The sequence below is a fragment of the Nilaparvata lugens genome, chromosome 7, assembly GCF_014356525.2.
Source record: "Nilaparvata lugens isolate BPH chromosome 7, ASM1435652v1, whole genome shotgun sequence".
Classification (NCBI taxonomy): Eukaryota; Metazoa; Arthropoda; class Insecta; order Hemiptera; family Delphacidae; genus Nilaparvata; species Nilaparvata lugens.
The window spans coordinates 55600058-55625644 of NC_052510.1; the positions used below are offsets into that span (position 1 = coordinate 55600058).

At 34.3% G+C, this 25587-nt stretch overlaps 1 protein-coding gene across 1 annotated transcript in view; it reads right to left on the minus strand.

The window, feature by feature from the left end:
• Positions 1 to 40: 40 nt before the first annotated feature.
• Positions 41 to 25587, minus strand: part of LOC111053272 — a 35084-nt gene continuing 9537 nt past the window's right edge. Inside the window, exons 5-8 of the mRNA XM_039433214.1 lie at positions 22674 to 22888; positions 13811 to 13965; positions 6149 to 6423; positions 41 to 1470 (exon numbers count right to left, since the gene is read on the minus strand). Of these exons, the coding sequence (XP_039289148.1) occupies positions 1441 to 1470; positions 6149 to 6423; positions 13811 to 13965; positions 22674 to 22888 (675 nt within the window). The 3' untranslated portion in view covers positions 41 to 1440. The remainder of the gene's footprint in view (positions 1471 to 6148; positions 6424 to 13810; positions 13966 to 22673; positions 22889 to 25587) is intronic.

Sequence of the window (25587 nt, forward strand, 5' to 3'; positions counted from 1 at the left end):
AAACTCATTATTTTTTAAGTGGCAAAAAATTCATTTTTTAAATTTTTCACATGACTTTTCTTTGATTTTTAAAATTTCTGATTAGTCATCGCAGCTCATCAGCGTTTTTAACGTGTTTTTTTACAGTATAAGAAACCAAACATTTTATTTAATAATATACTGTTGAAAATTTTTCCCAAGGTACCCAGAATACATTATGAATACATAATACAGTACATTTATTCTAGGTACATAGAATTTTTCTATTAAAACTATTATATCTAAATCCGTTTAAAAACAAAATTGTCACATTTAGTCCAGTTTAATAATACTATGTATTATTGAATAAATAAACAGAAATAAATAATAAAATTATTCAGACAGCTGGGAATAATATAATGTTTGTTTCTTCAACCTTCATCCTGTCACTTTTATCCTATTCACTTATATAGTGTGGTCCAAGTTATAATGGCAGTGTAGGAAGATAGGAGAAAAGGGTTGCCAGATCTCAGCCTTGCCACCCAAACAGCTGATACTAGTATACCTGATCAATTTAACTGTTCATTATTGTTGAAAATAGTTAATAATATTTTATTTGCCAAGAAAATATATTTTTTAAAGATGTAATAATAAATTTTCATCATTGAGATAAAATATTTTGTCAATTAGTTGAATTTGTACATTGTTCATAAACGATGTGACAACATCGCAAAGCGTGAAAGAGATAGCGCCATCTGCTTTGTTGAATGATAGACAAGGATAGCAACACCATTGCAAATCACACACTGCCATTATAACGTGGACCTCACTATAGGATAAAAGAGTGAAGAATTAATCAATTTATTACTAAGGAATGAAAATTTTACCATGAAATTGGAATTTATGTAGAGCTTTCTACAACAGAAATTGAACAGTGATAAAGAGAAACTACTAAAACCATTGATAACTCACGAGTGATCAAATCGATTAAAGCTGGATTCGCTCGCGACAGTAAAAATATAATTCCCACTAGTTCGAATTGGATTATTCACACTCAGCCCGGCCGGGTGAGTATGAATAATACCATAAGAACTCGTAGAAATTATATTTTCACTGTCACTGTTGTGTACAAATCCATCTTAATGGGTGAGATATGACTGATATTTTCTATAGAAATTGTATGAAATGGATTGAATTGAACTGTGCCGATCCTTGATAATTAACTCTAGTTTCAAGAACAGGATAAAACCAAATAATAAAAGCATAACATTGCAATGATAATGTGTTAAAAAAATATATATAATAATAAAAATAATATGGAGTGACCTGGCTGGCTCAGGTCTGGTGTCAGAGTTTTTAGGTCGCAACTGATCAATTATTACAGATTGATAGTAAGTGATATCATATGTACATGAAATACAATCATATAATTTACTATAAGATATCTAATGAGATGCTTCAGGTTTCTTTCACACGTGGTAATTATAAACTCCCTTCAAAAGGAATTTCAACCTGTAACACAGAGCAACATTTATTAATTCAATACAACTTTCGATAAACAATCCTTTCATTTTCAGCTTCAGAAACAAGAGGTAAATAGAATACAGATAAAGATAAAAAAATATAGACAGATTCACACAATATAATAACTAATTATCATTATTGTAGAACACATCACATTTTAATTTCTCATTAAAGCTTCCAATGTATAACAATCTTCTATTGATGAAATTTCGGAACATGTTTGGATTATTTCCCAAATCCGTTAAAAAAATAGAATGATTTACTCAATAGATGAAAATGAATGAGAAAATGCATTTCTTCAAATGCCTAATGAGTAGACCTATATAATATTAAACGAAAAATCAAGTTAAATGCCGTCAACCACACCTTGATGGAAGCTTTTGAATAGTATCTCTCATCGAATTTCCTTCTAGGGGTTCACCCTGATGTTAATATTTTCAATAGCAGACGTCTTCAGGGTGTTTTACAAAAATTTGAGTCAATTTGATGAGAGCTTCTGTCCTAAAGCATTAATCGAATTTCTTTCAGCTGCTCACCGCGTTGTCAATATTTGCAGCAGCAAAAGTCTTCGGGGGTTGACAGCATTTAATTTAGATTTTCGTTTAATATTGATTTTTTATAATTTTTCTCTATGCTGTGTTCTTTGTTACGCAATTAGATGTCATGGGCTGAGTTTTACAAAAATATTGGTAGCTGTGATAAAATGTCACAAGAATGCAAATCTCATTTCAAGAAACACATAAGTCCGGTTGCACAAAAGCGTGTTGGATTTTTAATCACGATTGAATGTTACACAAAAGGGAATTAATCATAATTAAATGTTGCAAAAAAGCCTGATGGATTTTAATCATGATTGATGTTCCAGGCTTCTTCGGAAAGAAGGCTATTCTGATTGGTTCTGATGGCATGTTAATCACGGTTGAAATTTAACAGCCTTTTGTGCAACCAACACTAATTCTTCTAAGTCCTCTAAAGTACCTGAGTACTCAAATTCCGTAATGTTTCCCAAGATTAGGAAAATATTAAGTGCCGGTTGCACAACAGCCGGTTAAATTTTAACCGTGATTAATTCCACGAGAACCAATCAGAGATGCTGTCTTTTCAAAAACGCCTTCTCTGATTGGTTCTCGTGAAATTAATCACAGTTAAAATTTAACCGGCTGTTGTGCAACCGGGCCTTAAAATATCCAATTAGAATAGTTCAATATTTGAAAAAGCACAAAAACGAGCTTCAAAAAAAGGTTCTAATCAAGTCAGAAATTTGCTCTTTCCAAAATATAAGAAAAGCTTCTAATTTGTGAAAGAAATTCACAGAATTTTTTAATAAATATAGCTGTACCTTTGATTATGGGTACGTTATGTATGGTAAAGGTATACCTTAACGTATCTATAATGAAAGGCTGTACCGTATGTTTTTAATTTGAATAGAATAATAAATTGAAACATAAAAGCTTTTAAGGCCCGCCGCAAAGTAGACCCACGCTAATCCACGAAAAGCAACCCACGCTGTTGTTTGTTTTGTAAACCATTGCTATATTGAGGTCCACGTTATAATGTCAGTGGATAAAGATGGGAGAACAGCGTTGTCGATTCTATGCCTTAATTAATTATATTCCTGCATTGTCAAGAACAGATTTGGCTTCGTTGCGGAGCTAGAAAAGGATAGTACTACCTTCTTTGTCGAATGATAGACAAGGATAGCAACATCAAAGTTAATCAAATACTGCCATTATAACGTGGACTTCACTATAAGCTTCTCCAGACATCTGTGTAATACATGCAATGAATAATCCACTTGTCAGCTGATTGATTATGAACATTTCTTTAGCAATGGTTTACAAAACATCCCACGGCGTGGGTTGCTTTTCATGGATTTGCGTGGGTCTACTTGGCGTGGACCTTAAAAGCTTTTATGTTTCGATTATTAATGAGGGTATCTGAGTGGTAACACCACTCGAAATATCGCCAAAGATTCTGATATGCGATTTTGCAAACATGGACCCGGCTGCACTAAAGTATTAAATTTTAAAGGTGATTAAATGAAGGTTAAATGTAACGAAAACCAATCAAAGAATCTTCATTTTTTAATGCGAATGATGCCCACATGAACTTTTAGCTTGTGCGTGGGTGATTTTATGAGATAATAAAACGTTCATGCCCACAGCGGGATTCCAACCCACGACCAGGTAGCACTAGCAGACTGAAGAGTGCAACTCCTTAGTCGTTTCGGCTATTTCGACCGGCTCTTGAAAGTTGAAATTTAACCGTTTTTTTTGCTAAAGGCCCATGACATTTTCAAGAATCAACTTCAATCCAGATGTTCATAACAGTAATTGTTCATTTATTGATTAAATGATACACCATTTTTTTTTCAATAATTAGGAGAGGACCAACAGGCACAGCCCAAAACTGTTCCTCCCCGAATTTTGATTCATATACTGCCCAGAAAGAAGGTTATGTTTTCTCCACTTTATAAAATGTTGTTCAATATCCTCAGCAAACAATAATTTTTGTTTTTTGTAAATTAATTGTAAGCATGTATATACAGTTTCAGAATACATGTAAATAATAATCAGCAAAAATAAGCATGCACTGAAACTGAATCAGCTGTAGTTCTCGATCAGCTGATCCAATTGGTGATTGTTGCCACGGCTTCGCGTTCATTACTTATTTCTTATTCGAGGTTAGTTTTTGTTAACATGGTGCTAACCTTGGACCATTTATAGAATAGACACGGCCCATTGTATATTCATAGTGAAAGTCGATGAAGCCAACATCTAATGCCACATCACCATATCGTGACGTCAGCATAGGATAGAAAACAAGGTAAACAAACTCTGCAGAAAAGTTTACTCGAAAAACTCGGCAGTAGATGTTGGCTTCAGAGGCTGGACTTCCCAACGTGTCTATTCTATAACTGGTCTAAGGTGCTAACAACTGTAAAAAAAACTTTTATCGTGGATCATTATTTTCGGTCATACGGAATGGATGTGCGTGTGGTCCAAGCTCGTCACACACTGCATCAAGTTTTCAGGAACATTTCCACAAAAACCCGCCTAGCAATGCTGTGATTCTTAGTACTGTTGAAAGAAAACATCTTCCGTGAGGACCCGCCATCTACAATCGTTCAACTCAAAGAAAAAAATCTGATGTGGCGCACTCACACAACTTTCCTTGCCGTTATGAAAATTAATCACCTGACGATAGTGTTCCCGCGCATCTCAAGTCTACTATTCTAATATCTTAGCCAGCTGGTGACAGGACTATAACGCTGGAGACACACGAGGTCTGCTATCTCTTCATAGTGAATGATTTAATAGAATCAACAATTGCCAACAGTTTGCAATTGAATAATCACATTTTCTCGAATTTCGAGCTAAAATGTTACTAAACATTAATTGTAGAGATTTTCATGCTCAATCCTTTCAACTTGACATTTTTTGTTTAAATTGTATCTGAAGACTGATAATTGGAAATCTAAAATCAAACTTTGCATAGATGGGGCGGAGCTCCTGAAATTTTTACAGATATGGGACTTGTGGCAGTTGATATAGCTTATCAATAAACTTAGGTATAAATTTGATCAAAATCGTTGGAGCCATTTTCGAGAAAATCACGAAAAACCCTGTTTTTGACAACATTTTTGTCATTTTAGCCGCCATCTTGAATTGCATTTTATCGAAATTGTTCGTGTCGGATCCTTATAGTGTAAGGACCTTAAGTTCCAAATTTCAAGTCATTCCATTGATTGGGAGATGAGATATCGTGTACACAGACGCACAGACACTCATACACACACACACACACACACACACACACACACACACACACACACTCACATACAGACCAATACCAAAAAAACACTTTTTTGGACTCAGGGGACCTTGAAACGTATAGAAATTGGGGTACCTGAATTTTTTTCGGAAAGCAATACTTTCCTTACCTATGGCAATAGGGCGAGGAAAGTAGGAGAATGGAACATTAGGAACATTAGGAGAATGGAACAACCCCTATTCATAAAAATTGCGCAAAACCTACAAGAACGGTACGAGTGTTGCTTCAAATTGAACGAGGGTCATATTGAACATGTTATTACCCGTGTTTAACCGATTTTGCTTCCTTTGACTTGTATATGTTGTTGAAATTTATACGTAAAATAAAGTATTATACCATTTCAGTACTGTTTATTTTGGCTGATACTGTATTAAGCATGTATATTGTAAGGAATAATATATTGATATGTATTGATGTATATTGATAGGAATAAAGATAGGTTCAATACAGGAGAGTTGTTCCACTCATACAATACCAGATATAGACAAAACCTCAGAGACGACATTCATCGAACTGATATGTATGAGAGGGGGGTAAAGAGTGCAGGAATTCGGCTTTATAATTCATTGCCAACACGCATAAAAGCTCTTATAGGTGAAAAGTTCAGAATTAAGGTGAGGGAGGAGTTGTTGCAGTTTTGTCCTTATTCCAGTGAGGAATTCTTTTTGCATTATAGAATGCAAAGATTGAAGACTTATAATTGACAAATCCTTATACCCCTTTCATAGGTGGTCAGTGGGATGAAAAAAATGAAATGAAAAAAAATGAAATGTAAGCATTAATTTTAAGCATAGTAGCAGGCCTACTGTTCAAACAAAACTTTTCAACTCACAACGTTTTGGTCGGCTTCAAAATCTTCGAAATCGACGAGAAGAACTTGAATACTTTCTTCTCCTACAACCTCCCTGGTTTTACACCGGTTCGCCAATGCGCTCAGGAATTCGAAGGTGTTTAGCTGCGGAGGATTCGCCATCAGCTGGTTGGTCAAATTTTTGATGATCCTGTCTTGGACGTCCCATTTCGCCTTTCGTCTCTTTCGCAAAACTGGATGGTTCTCTAATCGCAATACATCAGTGTAAGCCTCTCTCGCCATACCTACTAGACACTCTGAAACATCATTTGAAAAATTATCAACGATTTGAAAAAACTATAAATTGTTGCATCATAGAGAAAAGATTGCATAAGAAGATGTACCATGGTACGTATAGGTCGTTTATGTTCCAAATTTCAAGCCGAAGTTAACTCAAGAGAGACGGTGAGAGTGTAAAGTAGAGCGTGCACTAGGTCGGTGGAGCGGCGCGACGCGGCGCGAATTTCCGACCTGGAATTAAATACATGTGATCCTCCGTGTACTAGGAGGGCGGCGCGGCGCGCAGCTCGAAAATTTTATGGACTTTTCGGGGTCGGAACGGCGTCGCGCCGCGCTTCTAGTGCACGGAGGTCAGGTCGGAAAAATTCCGCGCTCGGGTAACTTTGCGAGGGCTCGGCTTTTTCCGAGCTCTGCTTCTTTCGAACATGGTCAGGCTACAGTAACTATATATATCACAGGGTATATCACAGGGTAGAGTTCTATTATATGCTGACGACACTTCCTACATTTGTGGATCACAAGATGTGAATGTTTTAGAAATTGACACTTTTTTAAATATAAATGCCATAGCCCAATACCTTCAACAACTTAAGCTTGGAATAAATGAATCGAAATCACAATACTTACAGTTTGACATAAGAATAACTCTAGGCCAACACATAATATTAATGTCCAGGTAAATAATATAAATGTTGACAAGCCTCTTTTTGTTAAGTTCCTAGGGGTAGCTTTAGACCAGTATTTATCATGGAATTACTATATTGATCAGCTTTGTAATAGAATCTCCTCAGGTGTTTTTGCACTCAGACAGATTAGAAGGTTAAATGATTCCAAACTGACAATGGCAGTCTTCCATTCCCTAATTATGTCACATATTCGCTATGCCATTGTTGTTTGGGGTGGGTCCTGTCAGAATTTGGAGAGAGTTTTCAGGCTGCAGAAAAAAGCTATACGGTCAATAAAAGGAATTATGCCTCTCGAATCTTGCAGGAGTCATTTCAAGGAGCTAGGCATTATCACCGTTCCCTCTCTTTACATTTATGAGGTGATTATGTACTTCAGGAGAAATAAGGCTTCGGCTAGAAATAGTGATTCCCACAGGTATCAAACCAGAAATGGAGGAGACTTTGCTTCCATGTACCATAGGACAGCTCTTTTTGAAAAGAAGCCAACATATATGGGTCTTAAATTTTTTAGAAAGCTTCATGATGATATGAAAAACGTTGAAGATTTCAATGGAAGGTGTATTTTATACCACACAGGAATATATGTGTAGGGAGGGGCCCTTTGTGTGTTGATATGTTTATGTGTATGTGTATGTATGTATATGAGTATGTGTCATGTGTATTTTTTCTTATTGAAAGTAATGTTTTCAAGCATTTTTTTTGACAATTCTCATACTCTAGGAAGATATTAAAAACAAACAAACATATAACCATAGTTGTTGTAATTGTTTTGTTGTATATTGCTTTTTCTCATTGTATTTTTGTGTGTTGTGAATAAATTGAATAAAAAAGTTACTGGTTATTGAACGAGCGTTATCGAGTTTTCACTTTTGACTTACTGAAGGCGAAAGTCGTCCGTCTGTTTGTATGTTCTACGATAAATCCTTCAGAAATGATTGATCTATCAGCTTCAAAGTTTGAACACGTATTCTTCGAACAGGACAAGTTCGTTGGACAACAAAATTGAAACACTCCTTCGTCCTTTTTCAAGATATAAAAATAACATTGAAAGTGCATAAGAAAGAATTGTTATGATTTATCATTTAATCATCTGAAGAATTTATCGCATGCAATAAATTATACTTTTTATGATAATTCCTTGAAGCTTAATCTAAGCAAGACAAATTTTATTAAGTTCTCTATGAGAGGTAATGAGAATGATCCAGCTATTGTGGGATGGGAGTGTCCTGCTACTGATAAGACAAAGTTTCTGGGGATTGAATTGCAGGCAAACTTGAAGTGGGATGGTCACATAGAGAAACTCCAGAAAAGGCTTTACCATGCTCTCTTTGCTCTGAGGACTGTTAAGTCGAATTCAAATCTCAAGACAGCTCTAAAGGTTTACCATGAGTATTTTCTTTCACTTATTGGATTTAGTATTTTGTTTTGGGGGGCTGGAAGAATTCATTTGAACACAAACTTAAAAATGCAGAAAAAATCACTTCGGATTTTGGGGGGAGTGGGTCCATCTTTCTCCTGTAAGACCATATTCAAGGCACTCCGACTACTTACAGTTCCAGCGATATACTTCCTTGAAGTTGTTTCGTTTGTGTTCAAAAACAAAAATAGTTTTAATGCTAACCGAATTTGTCATAATTATGAAACACGATGTAAAAATACAGGATTATTCCAGTTCCCTATCCATAGACTGACTCTTCTCGAAAAGGGACCGTATTATTCAGGACTGAAGTGTTTTAATTGCATTCCCGAGGATATAAGGCTGTGTAGCAGCTATAAGTTATTTGTTTCAAAGATAATTAGGACACTGGTAGAGGCTTGTCCTTATACCATTGAGGAGTGTTTTAGAGCATTCATGTGACTCCATTCTAAAAATGACATGTATGCCACTTGAGCACCGCTCAGAATTTGTGGCTTCACACAACAAAAATATAATAATAACTACAGTTTTTCAATTCATTCATTCATAACATCAGCTGAGGCAATTTAAGAGCTATCACACGCTCTGACCAATAATTACAACATAATTCACAAATTTTACAACTACAAAATAATATAATAATTAATGTACGATTTCTGTCATTTATTTTCCTTTGAAATACTGTATCATGAATTTGGAATCATATAAGAATATTTAAGATGTTGAAGCGACAGAGTAAGTTAATATTCAAAGAGTTATTTTTAATTTCAAATAAGAACTCTAACTTCAACAACTATTTCTTAATTCAAATAGCAATTGATAAGTCTACGTCACGACTAAAGGGCAGGTCACACCAACGTCTGCTAGCGGTAGCGAGCTCGCTCCCGCGGAGGTAGTTTTTCTGGAAGCAGTTCACACCAAAAAAACGTCCGCCAGCGGTAGTTTGGTTTTGTTCTTGTTTTGATGAGGCTGGTTCTCTAGAAGTGGGGGAAGGCCGGCAACCAGAGTGAGTCTCGGCATTCTGCGCATGCGCTACCGATGGCGAAGTTCTGGAGTTCGCTTTCCATGTTATTAGATTGGCCAGGTCAGACCGAGCTCACTACCGCTAGCGGTACTCCCACTAGGAGACGTTTCAAAACTTCGCCTGGCTCGCCAAGTGAAACTACCGCCGAGGTACTACCTCCGCGGTAGCGAGCTCGGTGTGACCTGCTCAACTTAATAACATGGAAGGCGAGTTTTTTGACTTCGCTACCGCCGCGGACGCGAGCTCGGTGTGACCTGCCCTTAACTAGTCCAAAACGGCGCCGCGCCGCGCCGCCCCACCGACCTAGTGCACGCGCAGCTTAAGAATGACGCAGTATGAGAGAGAGACTACATGCATAGAGAAAAGATAGCGTAAGAAGATATCCCATGGTATATGTCATTTATGTTCCAAATTTTTCTCAGGTCGATAGTACACATAGCTCTTTTGCTTGAAGCTATGTGACGCTGGTAGTCTTTCATATTGTGCCGTTCTTACACTATCACCCGGCCAAAACAGAATAGAATAGAAACTTTATTTGTCACAAAAAACCAACAATACGGTTTGAAATAAATAATAATAAACAGTAATCGGCTTGGGTTGACAAAAATCGGCTTGAATATTTGAACATGAGCGACCTATATACCATGGATATGTTTCCCATTAGGGAACTTGGGACTATATTTATTTATTTATAAGGTTAGCAAAAAATACAAGAATCGGAAAAGAAAAAACAGGCTATTGCCTAAAACTTCTTCAATTTCCTAATTTTGTTTTAAATTGTCCAAATATTATAGGACAAAAATCGGCTTGAATATTTGAACATGAGCGACCTATATACCATGGATATGTTTCCCATTAGGGAACTTGGGACTATATTTATTTATTTATAAGGTTAGCAAAAAATACAAGAATCGGAAAAGAAAAAACAGGCTATTGCCTAAAACTTCTTCAATTTCCTAATTTTGTTTTAAATTGTCCAAATATTATAGGTTATGTCCATTCAAATTTCTACACCAAATCACAATTTTAAATATAAATATATTCGGCGAGGTGGAACCACCACTGGGTCTCCCCTCCATTGAAAGCCATACTCTAATAATAATAACCATGGGATATCTTCTTAATATGCTATATTTTCTCTATGATTGGTTTTACTTTGTAGAAGGAAATATCAATTATTCATCAGTGAAAAATTTTGTCTATAAAGACAACTTCTAGACTGTTGATAGCTTAGCTATGAATTGGACATTTAAGCATTTTTGTTATCTTTTATAAAAAGAATTAATATTTCCACAACTACTAATTTATAAAAATATCGAGATAAATCTCGGTTGTCACATCATTATTAATCTATCATATTGTGTAAGAAACAAATGCGTTTTACAAATTTCGAGACTTTTTATCAAATACCATAGAATAAACAATTAATAGCTGAACAACTATCAATGTATATGTATCAGGGTAGGTAGATAATAGGTCAATGTATAGAATATTTAAATAAAAATATGAATCTGAATATCATTTTTAAATTATTTTGTCACGACATGTTTCGGCTATATAATGCCGTTATCAGATTTATATTCAAATGTAGCCCTAAAGAAAAATAAAGTCAATATATAGCTATTCTCTGCCAATATTGTGCTGGAAAAAGAGTGGAAAAATACTTTTCCTACAGTTACGTTGAAAAGTGGCCATTGCTGCACCGATTACAGAACGCAAAGAATCACTTTTCCGCTCTAGTGCGGGAAAAATTTTTCTGTACTCCAGATTTGCAACATGGCAACGCGAAATACTTAGTAGGTTATATGGAGCAACAGTGCAGCAAAATCAAAATGAAGTTGGTAACAGTGACTGCTGTGGCTGCTATAGTGAGCAGAGGTGCAACCAAGCACAACGCGCTAATTATTAATTAGATATTATAACCAAGGACAACATTTTTATTCAATTTGACAATAAATTAAGGTTTTTATCAATAATAAAATTACACAGAAAAACATTTGATGCATTTCAGGCAATTTTACCCATAATTACCCACTTCTCATATTCAATGGTAACTGTAGGAAAAACTTAATGTGAAATAAGTGCGCAAAGTTCCTCTGCTGCACTCAAGAAACCATTCCGCCCTCGCCTACGGCTCGGGCGTAAACGTTTCTTTCGGTGCAGCAAACTGTCACTTTGCGCACTAGTTGCACAAATAACTATTGCCAACTATGGTTTCCCATGTAATAGACGGGTAACGTATAACAGATAGGGGAAAGGTGTGCAGGGTAGTGAAAGAGGGTAGGTATGATACTATATTATACTTTAGGGATACAATATTTTTATATTTGAATATTTGGGAGAGGAATATCAAAGGGTTCACCTGTATTTCCTCTCCCAAATACCATTTCAATGATATGTGAATTTGTGCAAATTAGTAAATAAATAACTAATCCTACCACAAAATAACCTTCACTAATCTATTACACAGATTATATCATTATAAAATGTTTGATCACCCCAACACGTCATTATAGTGGGGTATCATAATTAGGACTAAGTTTATTATCAGCAAATTTATTGTATGTATATTTTAATAATATTATAAAACCACTTCATTTATATGGGCTACTTATGTTAAATTAATTATTAAAAGCAATATAAAAACTTGTAATACCCTTTCATTAAAAACTCTCAAATATTTTAACGACTAGTTTCGATCATAGGTCATTCCAAGTTAGAATGTCATTTAAGTTAAATATAGTCGTTAAAATATTTTAAAGTTTTTAATAAAGGGTACTACAAGTTTTTATATTGTTTTTATTAATTCAACTAGTAGTTCTGTGAACAGTCGACCTCACGCAGTATTCTCATCCACAAGTACCTGATTGAAACTATAGACCTTCCTACTCACTTGAAAAATTGTGAAGATGTCAATGTTTTTGAGAAGGAATTAAAAAGTTTTTTGATGCTTGGAGTATTCTATACCACAGAAGAGTTTGTGTGTAGAGAGGGTCATTTGTGTGATTTTTTTCTTCTTTTTTTGTAATACTGTATGTATTATAAATTTTTGACAATTCCTATACTCTGATTAGAGTCTCTGGGAAGCTTTAAAAACAAACAAACAAACAAACAAACCTTATGGAAATACAGCAATAGACTGGCTTCTCCACACATCTGTGTAATCACTTGTCAGCTGATTTATGATGAATAATTCTATAGTCTGATTTTTACTCTAATATTGGCGTATGAAGGAGGCTTCTTTTTCCTTTTATATTATCCTTGAAATGCAAAATTTCCAAACAAACCTTGTATATACGTTGACGCGCAATTAAAAAAGGAACATACCTGTCAAATTTCATGATAATCTATTACCGCGTTTCGCCGTAAATGCGCAACATATAAACATTTAACCTCACTTTGCTCGGTCAATAATTATGTATATTTTTTTTGTAAATGAGGTCCTCTGGTTGCAATTCATTAGCAATCAGAGAAATTATTATAAAATATTGTTGCTGTTGCTGTTGCTGTTGTTGATAGTTGCTGTTGGGAGGATTATGATTTTCTAAACAACCAGAAGATGATTGGAGTTTTGAAGTAATATTAGGCGTACAATAGGAATGAAAATAAAAATGTGTATAGAAATATAAATAAAAATAATATACACAGAAAAAAACGATCCAGATAGATAAAAAACAGGATATTTCGATGACTATGTCATCTTCTTCAACTGGTCCGTCGTAGTCAGAATGACATAGTAATCAAAATATCCTGTATTATAAACGTTTTGAAATATTAGGCATATAATAGAAATTAAAATTAAATTGTGTCTAGAAATCTAAATAAAACTAATATACACAGAAAACTCGACCCAGATAGATATAAAAACAGGATATAATACAGGATATTTCGATGACTAAGCAATCTTCTATACAACCTTAGATTGTAGTAAGGATGATATAGTCATCAAAATATCCTGAATTATCCAAGTTTTAAATCTATTTGTGTCGTGTTTTCTGAATATCAAAAATATTAGGCTAGGCGCACACCAGTTAGTCAAGACAAGACATGATCAGACACGTTTAGTCACAATACTTCACATAGCTGCTTGTGACACAACTCACACTGATCGGTCATTGCAATGAAATATGACTCCATAAGCAACTATGTGAAGTATTGTGACTAAACGTGACCAGTCTTGTCTTGACTAACCGGTGTAGGCCCAGCCTAAGTATTATAAAACTCTGAAGGGTCTATTATGTGCTACGAAATATAAATAAAGATTGACATCTACTCACTCTGAAAACTCCAGATATTGGGGTGTTCTACTCCGCCAAGATAGGCCTTGAGCCGCTTGTGGTAGCTGTGAATGAAATTGTTGGTTCTACTTCTCTGTCCGTAAACTGACATAGAATTACTGCCAATTTCGCCCAACCAATAATCCCTCACGTAGCTGCAAATTAGTAAGACTAATATAAGAAAACACTAAACATGTAGAGGACATATTATACGAAATTTTTTGTAACTAACTATTGTATGTAATTGTAATTTATCTAATATTTTCTGTAATTGATGTAGTAGTTTTAGTTATTTTTTGAGAAATGAACATTTATTTATTTAATAACTGCGTTTCATAATGTATTTATTGTTACATTGAATATGAAACATAAATAAGTTTACATGAAAATTTCTAACTTGACTTATAACTTGAATTGTTATTTTGAAAAGAAATAATTCCTTAGTAGGCCTACCATTTTTTCTTTAAAAACTTTTTTTATAAAATACAACTATTTTCGGCTTTCAAGCCATTTTCAAGTTTTTGAAATGAAACTATTTATTTTCTAAATTTATATAACAAATTATTTACAAGTGAAAAGTTTCTAATCACTCATGATCAAAGTTCCCCATTTTATTAAAAGATATGAGGAGTATAATATAAAGGTGCGTACAGACTTACGCGCTGCGTCGCAAGCAAACGCTGACAACAGCAGTCAACAGCTGACCTGTAAGGGAGGCCACTAACGACAGGACAAGTGTGTTGAGCATGCGTGTACGCACATGCTCGCCATGCATGTTGTGTCATCAGCGAAAAACTTCGAACAGAAAACAGCTGTTTGATAGCAGCTTCTACATAAACAACCAATAACAATGATTCAATAATTTTTCTTCGAGCCAGAGTACATCAGTACATAAGCCAGGTTACATACAATCCATTATAAATTGAATACAATATACAGAATACAATGTCACAGTAGTAAAACACAATATTCAAACATTAAATCTATACTTCAACAAATTATAATAATATATCAAATGTCTAAAGGTGCGTACAGACTTTCGCTCTGCTCCGCAACCGAACGTCACTCCAGCAGAGCGATTGATGATCGACCGGGGAGCAACAATGGTTCGACCGGGGAATGCGAGAAGATCTAACACCTTTCGTAACGTTCATGATGGGTGCGTGGGCGGCGCGACTGTAGTTCGATGGAGGAACGAGGGCGGTACGAGGGAGGAGCGTGCTCGGTGCGGGTTGGAAGAGCGTATATGTGTACGCAGCTTATTATATCTATTTTTACTGTAGATTTTTAAAATGTCCAATGCCTAATATTGTCTTTCTGTAATGACTATTATTCATATAATATGTTCTACTTCCAATATAATATCATTATGTCTAATTTAATGTACATATTACCAAAGTAGTAAAGTATCAGCTAGCATGAAGCATCAACAAATAAGTACAGTACATTCCTTATAATGAATAAACCACTAAAAAATTACAAATTATTATAATAATACAAAAATAATTTAATCTCAAATAGAGCAACAAAAACTCGAAGATACAAAAACCTAACCTTAAACATTTTTGTTTTCGCTGATTACACAACATGCATGAATAAGAGCAGTTTGCCTTTCGCTGTGACACACACACACACACACACACACACACACACACACACATGTTCATCATGCATGTCCAGTCGTTAGTGACTGTCAGCTTTACATGACAATAGATTTTTAACAATAGTTGTTGAAACAATAGTTGTTTAACAATAGTTGTTTAACAATAGTTGACAATACAACTGAATGCTATATCAGATTGAGACTTAAAAAACTTAATGACTTTAGGACTCAACTTCCAGACCAAGCTAGCTTCCCTTTACTGTTAAAAACTAATGCCAAACTCTGATTGACAACAATACATTTAAAACAAACGACAATTCTCTGCACAATAATGTTACATAATGTTTTGGTTTTGAAGCATCTAAATTTAAAAATCTACTTTGTGAAAATAATTAAGGACTGTGAAATTTTGTAAAGTGAACAACTACAAGACTTGACCTATTTCGGACTATGTGTAACCTTATCTAAATTTGGGAGAGGAATAGCACAAGGTCATCTTATTTTTCTCTTCCTATCATTTTTATGATGTAATTATTGTATCAATCAATAAAGAATAAAGGATAATAATGAATAAAGAATAACTAGTAGTTCTGTGAACAGTAGACCTCACGCAGTTTTTCTCATCCACAAGTATCTGATGTCATCTATTCTAGTTGATTCAGTTGAATCACAATAGTTCACAGTTGAGTCATAATTTACTCTTAAAAACTGTTATTATTTGTCTTCTCCAAGATCAGAAACTCACTTATGTTAATAAACTCGGTTCACGTTTGAATTTGTATCCCATATGATAATTTATCCAGTTCCGTGATAATCTTTCCATCTGATAAAAATATATCTTAACTATTTTAAAATTGATTTTTTTCAATCAAGAATATTATAATTTTTCAGCATTATTTAGTTCATTCAATCATTTTTTATTTTATTTTCAATCACCTATTAAATTTGCTTTTCAAATGTAAGAATATTGATACTGATGGGCACGCATCATAAAAAATTGAAACCCTACCTTATAGAAATAGACACGGCCAGATATCTGTGTAATGCATGCAATGAATAATCCACTTGTCAGCTGATTGATTATGAATAATTCTATAGTCTGATTGATCCTATCTTCGACGTAGATGTTATTGACCGAGCGAAGTGAGGTCTAAGATTCAAGTAGATAGTTTGGCATTTCTCTTAATGTTTAAATGTTTGAATGTTTATATGTTGCGCATTTACGGCGAAACGCGGTAATAGATTAGATTTTCATGAAATTTGACAGGTATGTTCCTTTTTTAATTGCGCGTCGACGTATATACGAGGTTTTTGGAAATTTTGCATTTCAAGGATAATATAAAAGGAAAAAGGAGCCTCGTTCATATGCCAATATTGGAGTAAAAATCAGACTATAGAATTAATAATTAATCATAAATCAGCTGACAAGTGATTACACACATGTGTGGAAAAGCCAGTCTATTGCTGTATTTTCATAAGGTCTATAGTTTCAATCAGGTACTTGTGAGGTCTACTGTTCACAGAACTACTAGTATAAATAGTGATATCAGAGTCAATCAATATATCTTTTTGCCTAGCGGTTCACCTTGTGATGACCAACGTGTCTGTGGTGTGTGTGTGTGTGTGTGTGTGTCTGTGGTGTGTGTGTGTCTGTGGTGTGTGTGTGTGTGTGTGTGTGCGTGCGATTATGAAATTGAAAATTTATATATTTCTTTATATTAGGCTCTTATATTTCATTAAATAGAGTGAATCCACTTGGGATAGGTGCAATAAGATAAGTTATACCACAATAAAATATGCTAAAACATTGTTGAACTGGATTAAACTAGGAATATTATTATCATAAATATATTGAATTGAATTTTTGAATTTATTTATTGCCAAAAAACAAATTACAAATACAAATTTCTTATGCAGACTGAAGCAACAAAGTGCAAAAAACAATATATACAAAATTTGACACAATACAACTTTCAATATTATCAAATAAAAATACTTGTAAGCCTATCTTGGCCTAATAATAGCACCTTATTAACTTTTTTTGGCACTGCCGGCAGAAGTACAACTTGAGCGCCAGCAGTGAGTTCTATTTTACAAGGAAAGCATTTTCTATTTTCAGCATTTACAGCAATAGATTCAATACAAAAAACAAAAGAATAGAAAAAAAAAATTTATAAATGAATAGCTTAAAATGAAAGGATAAAATAAAAGAGATAATTTTTATTTATAGACAAAAAAGAGTTTTGTAAGGCTTTAAATTTTAGACAATTTAATTTGAGTTTAAAGATGGAAAGATTAAATAAATAAAGATGAATTCACTCATGACATAGAAAAAAGTTAACGTGAGATACTAGGCTTTTCGAAATTAATCTTAAAAAGGCAAATTGAATAAATAAATGAATGAACTAAAGATGAGAATACATTTTTAGGACAATAAGCATTCAATCACAACAAAGAGATAAAAGCACTTGGCTTTCGATGCATCAAAGATAGAGCAACATATAATAGGACAAATATTACCATCATAATATTAGAAAATAGAAAAAACTATCCTAAAACGTAATAATTATCAACCTAATAGGAACATCTTCATTATCATCCAAGAAAACAACAGCTTATCATCAGCAGAGATGAAAATAAATATTTCTCTTGATCCACTCATCAATTTCTATATGAAGCTTTTTTGTAAGTTTGCTAGTTATAAAATGATTTGGGACTCTATTGGCATAAAATTCTACATAGAATGAGAACTGATGTTTATTTATTGTTAATCTGTTAAATGATGTATTGAATAAATTGTTTACTGAAGGGCGAATGTTATAGGGATTGGTATTTAGGGTTAATAATTCTCTATTTCTATTATGTGAATTATGATGTTTTTAACAAAAACCTGTCTCAGTGTATGAACTCCAAATTCTATGAAGAGACATTTACTAGGGTAAAGTCTAGGTTTCCCAAGGGCTGCCCTGATTATATGTTTTTGTAAAACGAAAATTTTATTGAAATGGGAGTCAAAAGTACCACCCCAAACCTCTATGCAATACTGAAACAAAGAATGAGCATAGGCATGATAGATGGTTCTTATTATGTTCACATCATTCAATAAATTTATTTTGTAGAAAACCGATATCAGATATTTCAATTTGGAAATCAAATACTCTAGATGAGAATTCCACTTCAAGTGGCAATCAACCATTACTCCTAAATATTTTATAGAATTTATTTTTCTATTTTTTGACACAAACAATTTGTCTCACCTATAGGGGTATTGATTCTGTGGTCGTGCATTCTAATACAGAGATCAGGAGGTGGCTCGCCGATCGAAGTTGGGGAGAAAGCAATAAATTTAGTTTTAAGCAAGTTTAATGTAAGAGTGTGATTATCAAACATGCCTTGGCCAGAGCTAAACCTTTATTTGCATTCTCATATGCCTCCCTCCATGACTCACCTGTGAATATTAACGCTGTGTCATCAGCAAAAGATATTTTTGTTGTGTTTGGAATATTCAATTTGAGGAGATCATTTAAATAGATTAGGAACAATAAGGGAGATAAGACTGTACCTTGAGGTAGGCCATAGCTTTTCAGCTTGCGTGTATCTGTTCTATTGTTTAAGGTCATAATTTGCATTCTATCCTCCAGGTAATTCAAAATTAATTTTTTAGCCAGTCCACGTATTCCACAGCCATCAAGCTTATTTATCAAAGTTAAGTGAGGTATGGTATCAAAAGCTTTAGCTAAATCTAGAAATATTGCAACTGTTTTGGATCCTTTATTGAAGTTCCTGTTAACTAAATCTGCTAACAACATAACAGCATCCTTAGTTGATTTCCCTGGCTGGAATCCGAACTGATTCGCTGCTATGATGTCCTGCTTATTCAAATAGTCCATCAATCTCTTTTTTAAAAGTCTTTCCATTATTTTTGACAGGTTACTTAATAAACTAATAGGCCTGTAATTCGCTGGATTTGATTTATCACCCGATTTATGTATTAGTATAATTCTAGCAATTTTAAAGCGTTTTGGAAAGTATCCATGACTGAAGCAACTATTTATTATAATTTCCAAAGGTCTAACAATATAGGGAGCAATTTGTTTCAGAAAGTGGCCTGTAAATCCATCTAAACCTGGGGATGCATTGTTATTCAAAGTATTTATGATGTGGCCGATCCTAACAGAATTTGTAGGATATAAATAAAAACTATTTACAGGAGGATTGGATAAAGGTGTTGGAACTTCTTGATTAAGTATGTTCTGTCGCAGGTTGGCTGCATATTTTTCTCCTACATTGACAAAAAACTCGTTGAAACTTCCAACATCAACGTTTGGTTCAGTATCAGACTTTCTCTTATTTCTAGAATCTCTCTGATATTTTCCCAAGTTTGCTTTGTATTTCCCCTGCACAATTGAAATTTGTTATTAAAGTATTCTATTTTAGCATTCCTGATCAAGGTATTCAAGTTATTTCTATAGTTTCTATATTGCTCCTTTAGAGTTACATTAAAAGGTTGATTTTTAAGTTTACTGGCCATTCTATCACGCTTTCTCATCGCACATACCATGCTTGGTGTAATCCATTTTTTTAATGGTCTTTTCCTATGCGGAAGCTCAATTTTTGTGTGTATTTATTAAGATTATATTCTAATTTTTCGATGAAAACGTCAACCATTTCATCAATGTTATTTCCATCGATCATTTCTAAGAAATTCCAGTTTTCCTTATCTAAGTCATCCATTAGTCCTTCATAGTTAATTTTTGTTAGCGTATTTTTATTTTTTGGAGGGTTGTGATGAGTGTTGGAACCGAGCTTTAAATGGAAAGAAATACAATAATGGTCAGTTATACCAGTTTTTATAATGGTTGCAAACGCATCGTTTTCCTCTACTGACTTAGATTTGAAAAATATATGATCAATGCAACTTTTACTATTATTATGTGAACGGGTTATTTTGTTTATAAATGATTTATAACCGTTAAGTTGCAAGACACTAAGATATTCGTTACTTTGAAAATCATTATTGATAATATTTATATTCAAGTCGCCTATTATCATGGTAGAATAATTATCAGACCTCTCTGTACGAAGATAAGCGTCGAGGCTGATAAGAAAAGCATTAACATCAAGAGACGGTGATCTGTAAAGTGCTAGTACTCTATACAATTTATTATCAAGTTCAAACTTTATAGCTATCAAGTTAACAGATTCTATATTGACATCTATCCTATCAAACTTTATCTCATTACTTACAAACACACATAAACCATCACACTTTGTAAACACATTACTTTTATTAATAGGAGTATAACCATCAATATTAAAATTAAATCTAGCTGAATCATCTAGCCATGTCTCTGTTAAAACAATAATATGAAATCTAGTACTAATGTTGCTAATATAATAAAGGAATTCATCGAAGTTCCTACCAATGCTTCGAATATTCATATGAAGTACATTAAAAAGTTTATTTGCCTGACTGTTATAAATGAATGGATTGAATGAAAAGAAATCATCTATTTCAATGTATTCTTAACGCTGCCATGTATAAGTGAATCATCAATATCATCAAAATTATTGTTCATTAAACAAAGAAGCAGAAAAAGATAAGATAAGGTAAGAAAGTGGAGAAAAAAGTAAGAATAGAATCGTTCAGAAGCAGAAAAAAGTGATAAAAAAAGGAAATTTTCGAATTAAGAAATCAAAAATCAATACAACCAGCCTACTGCGCAAATTTTGAATATTAATGGAAGTATTGAAAATTTTTACTGAGAACTAATTTTATGTAATACTGTGCTAATATTCGTAAAAATACTGATAAACACCCATTTTACTGAAATACTATTAAGTCCTCATCGCTCATGATTCTTTTTGTGCGAGAACTTTCAGTTTTTTTCACGAAAACTTTACAGTCACGAACCCAGACATAGGCTAGTTTTTATCTTTTTTAAGATTTTTCGCTTTGCCTAGTAGTCCTTTGTAGTAGGGAGAGAGGTGTTCATTTACATAGACATTTGAAGGAGGCAGCTTGTCGCACACATCGGTTGTTTTGATGCCTTTCTTATGACGCGCAGCGGTGATCCATTGCATCTTCTTCTGTCTGGAGCAGAATTTAGCCACTATGAAGTGGATCCTTTTGCGGTTGGCATCCGATGGATAATGGATAGGTCGTCCTTTTTAAACTCCACATTCAACGATTTTGCGACGGCATCCATGACGGCCAGTAAATTCTCACCCTGGGTTTCGGGGATACCTACAATTTCAACATTGTCTTTCCTGGTATATTGCTGCAGGTCATGTATTTCTTTCTCTAGTCTCTGAACATGTTTTTTATTTTCCAAGTTTTCTTTCTCGAGGTTGTTAAAGTTGAGTTTCAAGCTATTGTGTTCTTGTGTGAGAGTGTCTATTTGTGTTTTTATAGTGTCTGTTTTGGTGTTGATAGATTCTAGTTTTGTTTGTAGGTCGTCCAATTTCGAGGTGAAGAATGTTTTCAAATCGGTTATTTCTTTTCGTAAATTTTCTACTATATCAGAGGAAAATTGTTTCAAGTTAATGTCCGATGACTGACCTGGATTGTTTTTGTCCTGCTTACAACTATCACATTTCCACACGGCTCTTGCTTGAGTGTTCATTTTTTTAAACTTTTCAATTGACTCAAGTCTAGTACACTTTGGATGAAAAACATTAGTACACTCGGCTGAGATTTCTTTTTCTGTGAAATCTATTTCACACTTGAAGCACTGAGACATGATGAGATTTTCAAGTAAATAAACGTTCGTCTTAGGAATTATCGCGCAGCGGCAAAGGTCACTGATTACGGAGCTGCCGAAACGACCGGTCGCATTGAAAGCTGAATAGATACAGAGAATAGACACAAGCTAATATAGATATATATGATAGGGAATAGGATAAGGTATTAATAGTATTATTTGAATTACATATCTCAAGTTGTGTATTTGCTCTGTTGAAATATTATTGTAAATTGTGTAAATTTTGCTGAAATAAATTCAATTCAAAATTCAAATTCAAATTCAAATTCAAATTCAAGAGTATGGAGGAATTCCTTTTCTTTTCATATAATCCTTAAAATGCAAAATTCAAAAAAACCTTGTGTATACATCGACGCGCAGTTGAAAAAGGAATATTCCTGTCAAATCTCATCGAATTCTATCAACGCGTTTGGCCGTAATCGCGTTACATACAGACAGACAAAATATAATCCGAGTTAAAACATAGACCTCACTACGTTCGGTCAAATATACATACCTGAATAATGAATCAATTTTTTGAAGATCTCTGTCAGATATGCCTTGATTGTCAAGATTGTCTTGGAAGTAGGACTCGATGCAGTCCATTCCCTCTTCGACTAAAGCAGGAGGCAGGAGTGCAAGAGCGACTATCATCTGCGTTGTTTTTTTCACATACACATCTGATCCGGACAGCATTGCCAAGCCGAGATATAGAACCTTTTTGTATATACTCTGAAACAAACATCACACGAATTATGAAAATTCAAAACTACCTGACACACCTGGAGAATACTGGCACTATCAGTACCTACCGAACGCCGTCTTATTAGGTGGCTTTCAGAAATCACAGCTAAATCTGTCTATGACCACTAAGCTGTCTTCGGGGTCTTTGATATTCATCTGGAGTATCAGGGTTTCTAATATTAGGTCACTATGGTTCAAATTTATAGATATATCAGTTTCTCAGTGCATATCTCGTCTTCACTGAACATGAAGTAAAGAACTGAACTATTATAAATTCAACACTAATTAATTATAATTTTTTTCTTAATTTATTAACTTATTAAATTCTTAATTAATTTCTATTTTTATCATAGCCCATTGTTCCTGTAAATTCCTTAGTATCCTACTGTGAACTTTACTAATATGTTTTATTCTTTAATATTATATAAATTGATAACTTATTTCCCACACCCAGACTGTGTCTAAGTGGGGAATATTCACAATATATAAATTGATGTTTTTTTTTATTTTGTGAATGAAGATTCGTTTTATTTGAATTGCCAATTATAAGTACTGTATTCAATCACACAATAAATTCGAATTCAATATCAAACACACATACATCTATATACAGGGTGTGTGAAAAGTCCGAGAACGGCTTAATATCTCATACACAAAGGTAATTTGACGGTGGGTGTGATTGGGGATCCTACTCAAATTGGAAAAAGTACTTTATAATGACTTTAAAAATCTGGTCCACCATCTTGGATCCGCCATATTGAATGCAACTTATTTTTTTTAATAGGAAGGTGGTCATGTGATACATGATTTCGATACAGAATTTCAAGAAAAAATGAATGGCGAAAACAGCACATCGATATCTCAAACCGTTCAGAAGATATTCACATTATCAATCAGTACCATGCAAATCCAATTTGAGTTGACTGGAAGGATAGAAGACTGATTGCAAATCTGTACATGTCCCAGGAAGTGAAAAAATAAAAGGAATACAACTTCTCCTCGCTACCAGCCATAAGTCAATACCCAGAAGCAAGAGCTAGGTGTCGGTGCACTCTCTTTTGGAATAGTGATAAGGATGGGGAAAGGATGATATAAAGTGGCAGAGCATTCCATTCACAAGAAGCCGTAACACAGAACGAAGCTCCGAAAATTGCCGTTCGGTGTTGGGGTATCTGAAGAAAGAAGCGGTGAGAGTGAGTATCCTTCTGATGAACCTCAGTGAAAAGTACAAGTCCTTCTCTCAAATATTCCGGATCAGTGAAGTACCTCCCACAATTAGTTTGTAGGTTTGGCAGAGTATGAAATACAATCGTCTCTGCTCTAATTCTAGCCAATCAAGTTCTCTGTACAGGGGTGTTACGTGGTCATTCCATAAATCGCAGAGCATAGTTTGATGACTATGTGTAACCTTATCTAAATTTGGGAGAGGAATAGTACAAGATTACTTTTTTTCTCTTCCTATCATTTTAATGATGTACTTATTGTATGAATCAATAAAGAATCTAAAGGTTTATGTATGCCTGCAACTAACAACTATCTTCAAAGTATCTCACAAAACAAAGCTCATAGTATATAAAACTTTATAAGTCCAGTACTACTCTACAGGTCTGAAACTTGGAAAATTACTAAGAGAGAATAACAAAAGCTCATAATGTTGGAAAATAAAGTACTGCGAAAGATATATGGGCCCACTTACGAGCAAGGAGAATAGAGGAGGAAACATAATAAGGCAATCAGAGACCTCTACAATAACCCAGGCATTGTAAGCCAAATAAAATTTAGGAGATTACAATGGACCGGACACGTACTCAGAAGAGGAGAAGAGTCCAAGCTGAAATAAGTTTTAGCAACCAACCAACCCTCCAGGAAGAAGACCCCGTGGGAGACCCAGACCGAGTTGGTGGCAACAGGTTAAGACTGACATGGAGAGGCTTGGAGGGACAGAGAAAGATGCTGCGAACTACGTGGAGACAGTTTGTTGGTGCGGCCAAATATCAACTTAGATATAGATGGCCCTGGGAGTCAGTAAGTAAGTTAAACAAAAATTATCATTAAATTTTACATCAGAAATACCGGTATCAGGTATTCTCTATAGAAGGCAGTGAGAGACAAGGCAGAGAATCGACGTTCTTCTCCTATCGTTCTTCACTGTCATTATACAGTGGACCTCACTATAGAACAATATGCCTATAGTCAGGTCCACGTTATAATAGCAGGTTTTAATTAGCTATCCTAGCTATCCTTGTTTATCATTCAACAAAGCAGATAGCGCTATCTCTCTCTCGCTTTGCTCTGTTGCCAGATCGGCTTTTAACAATGAGAATTAATAATTGACCGAGCGGAGTGAGGTGTAAGATAAGAATTCGACGGTTTGGCATTTCTCTTAATGTTTAAATGTGTATTTGTTGCGCATTTACGGCGAAACGCGGTAATAGATTTTCATGAAATTTGACAGGTATGTTCCTTTTTAAATTGCGCGTCGACTTATATACAAGGTTTTTGGAAATTTTGCATTTCAAGGATAATATAAAAGGAAAAAGGAGCCTCCTTCATACGCCAATATTAGAGTAAAAATTAGACTATAGAATTATTCATCATAAATCAGCTGACAAGTGATTACACAGATGTGTGGAGAAGCCAGTCTATTGCTGTATTTCCATAAGGTCTATAGTTTCAATCAGGTACTT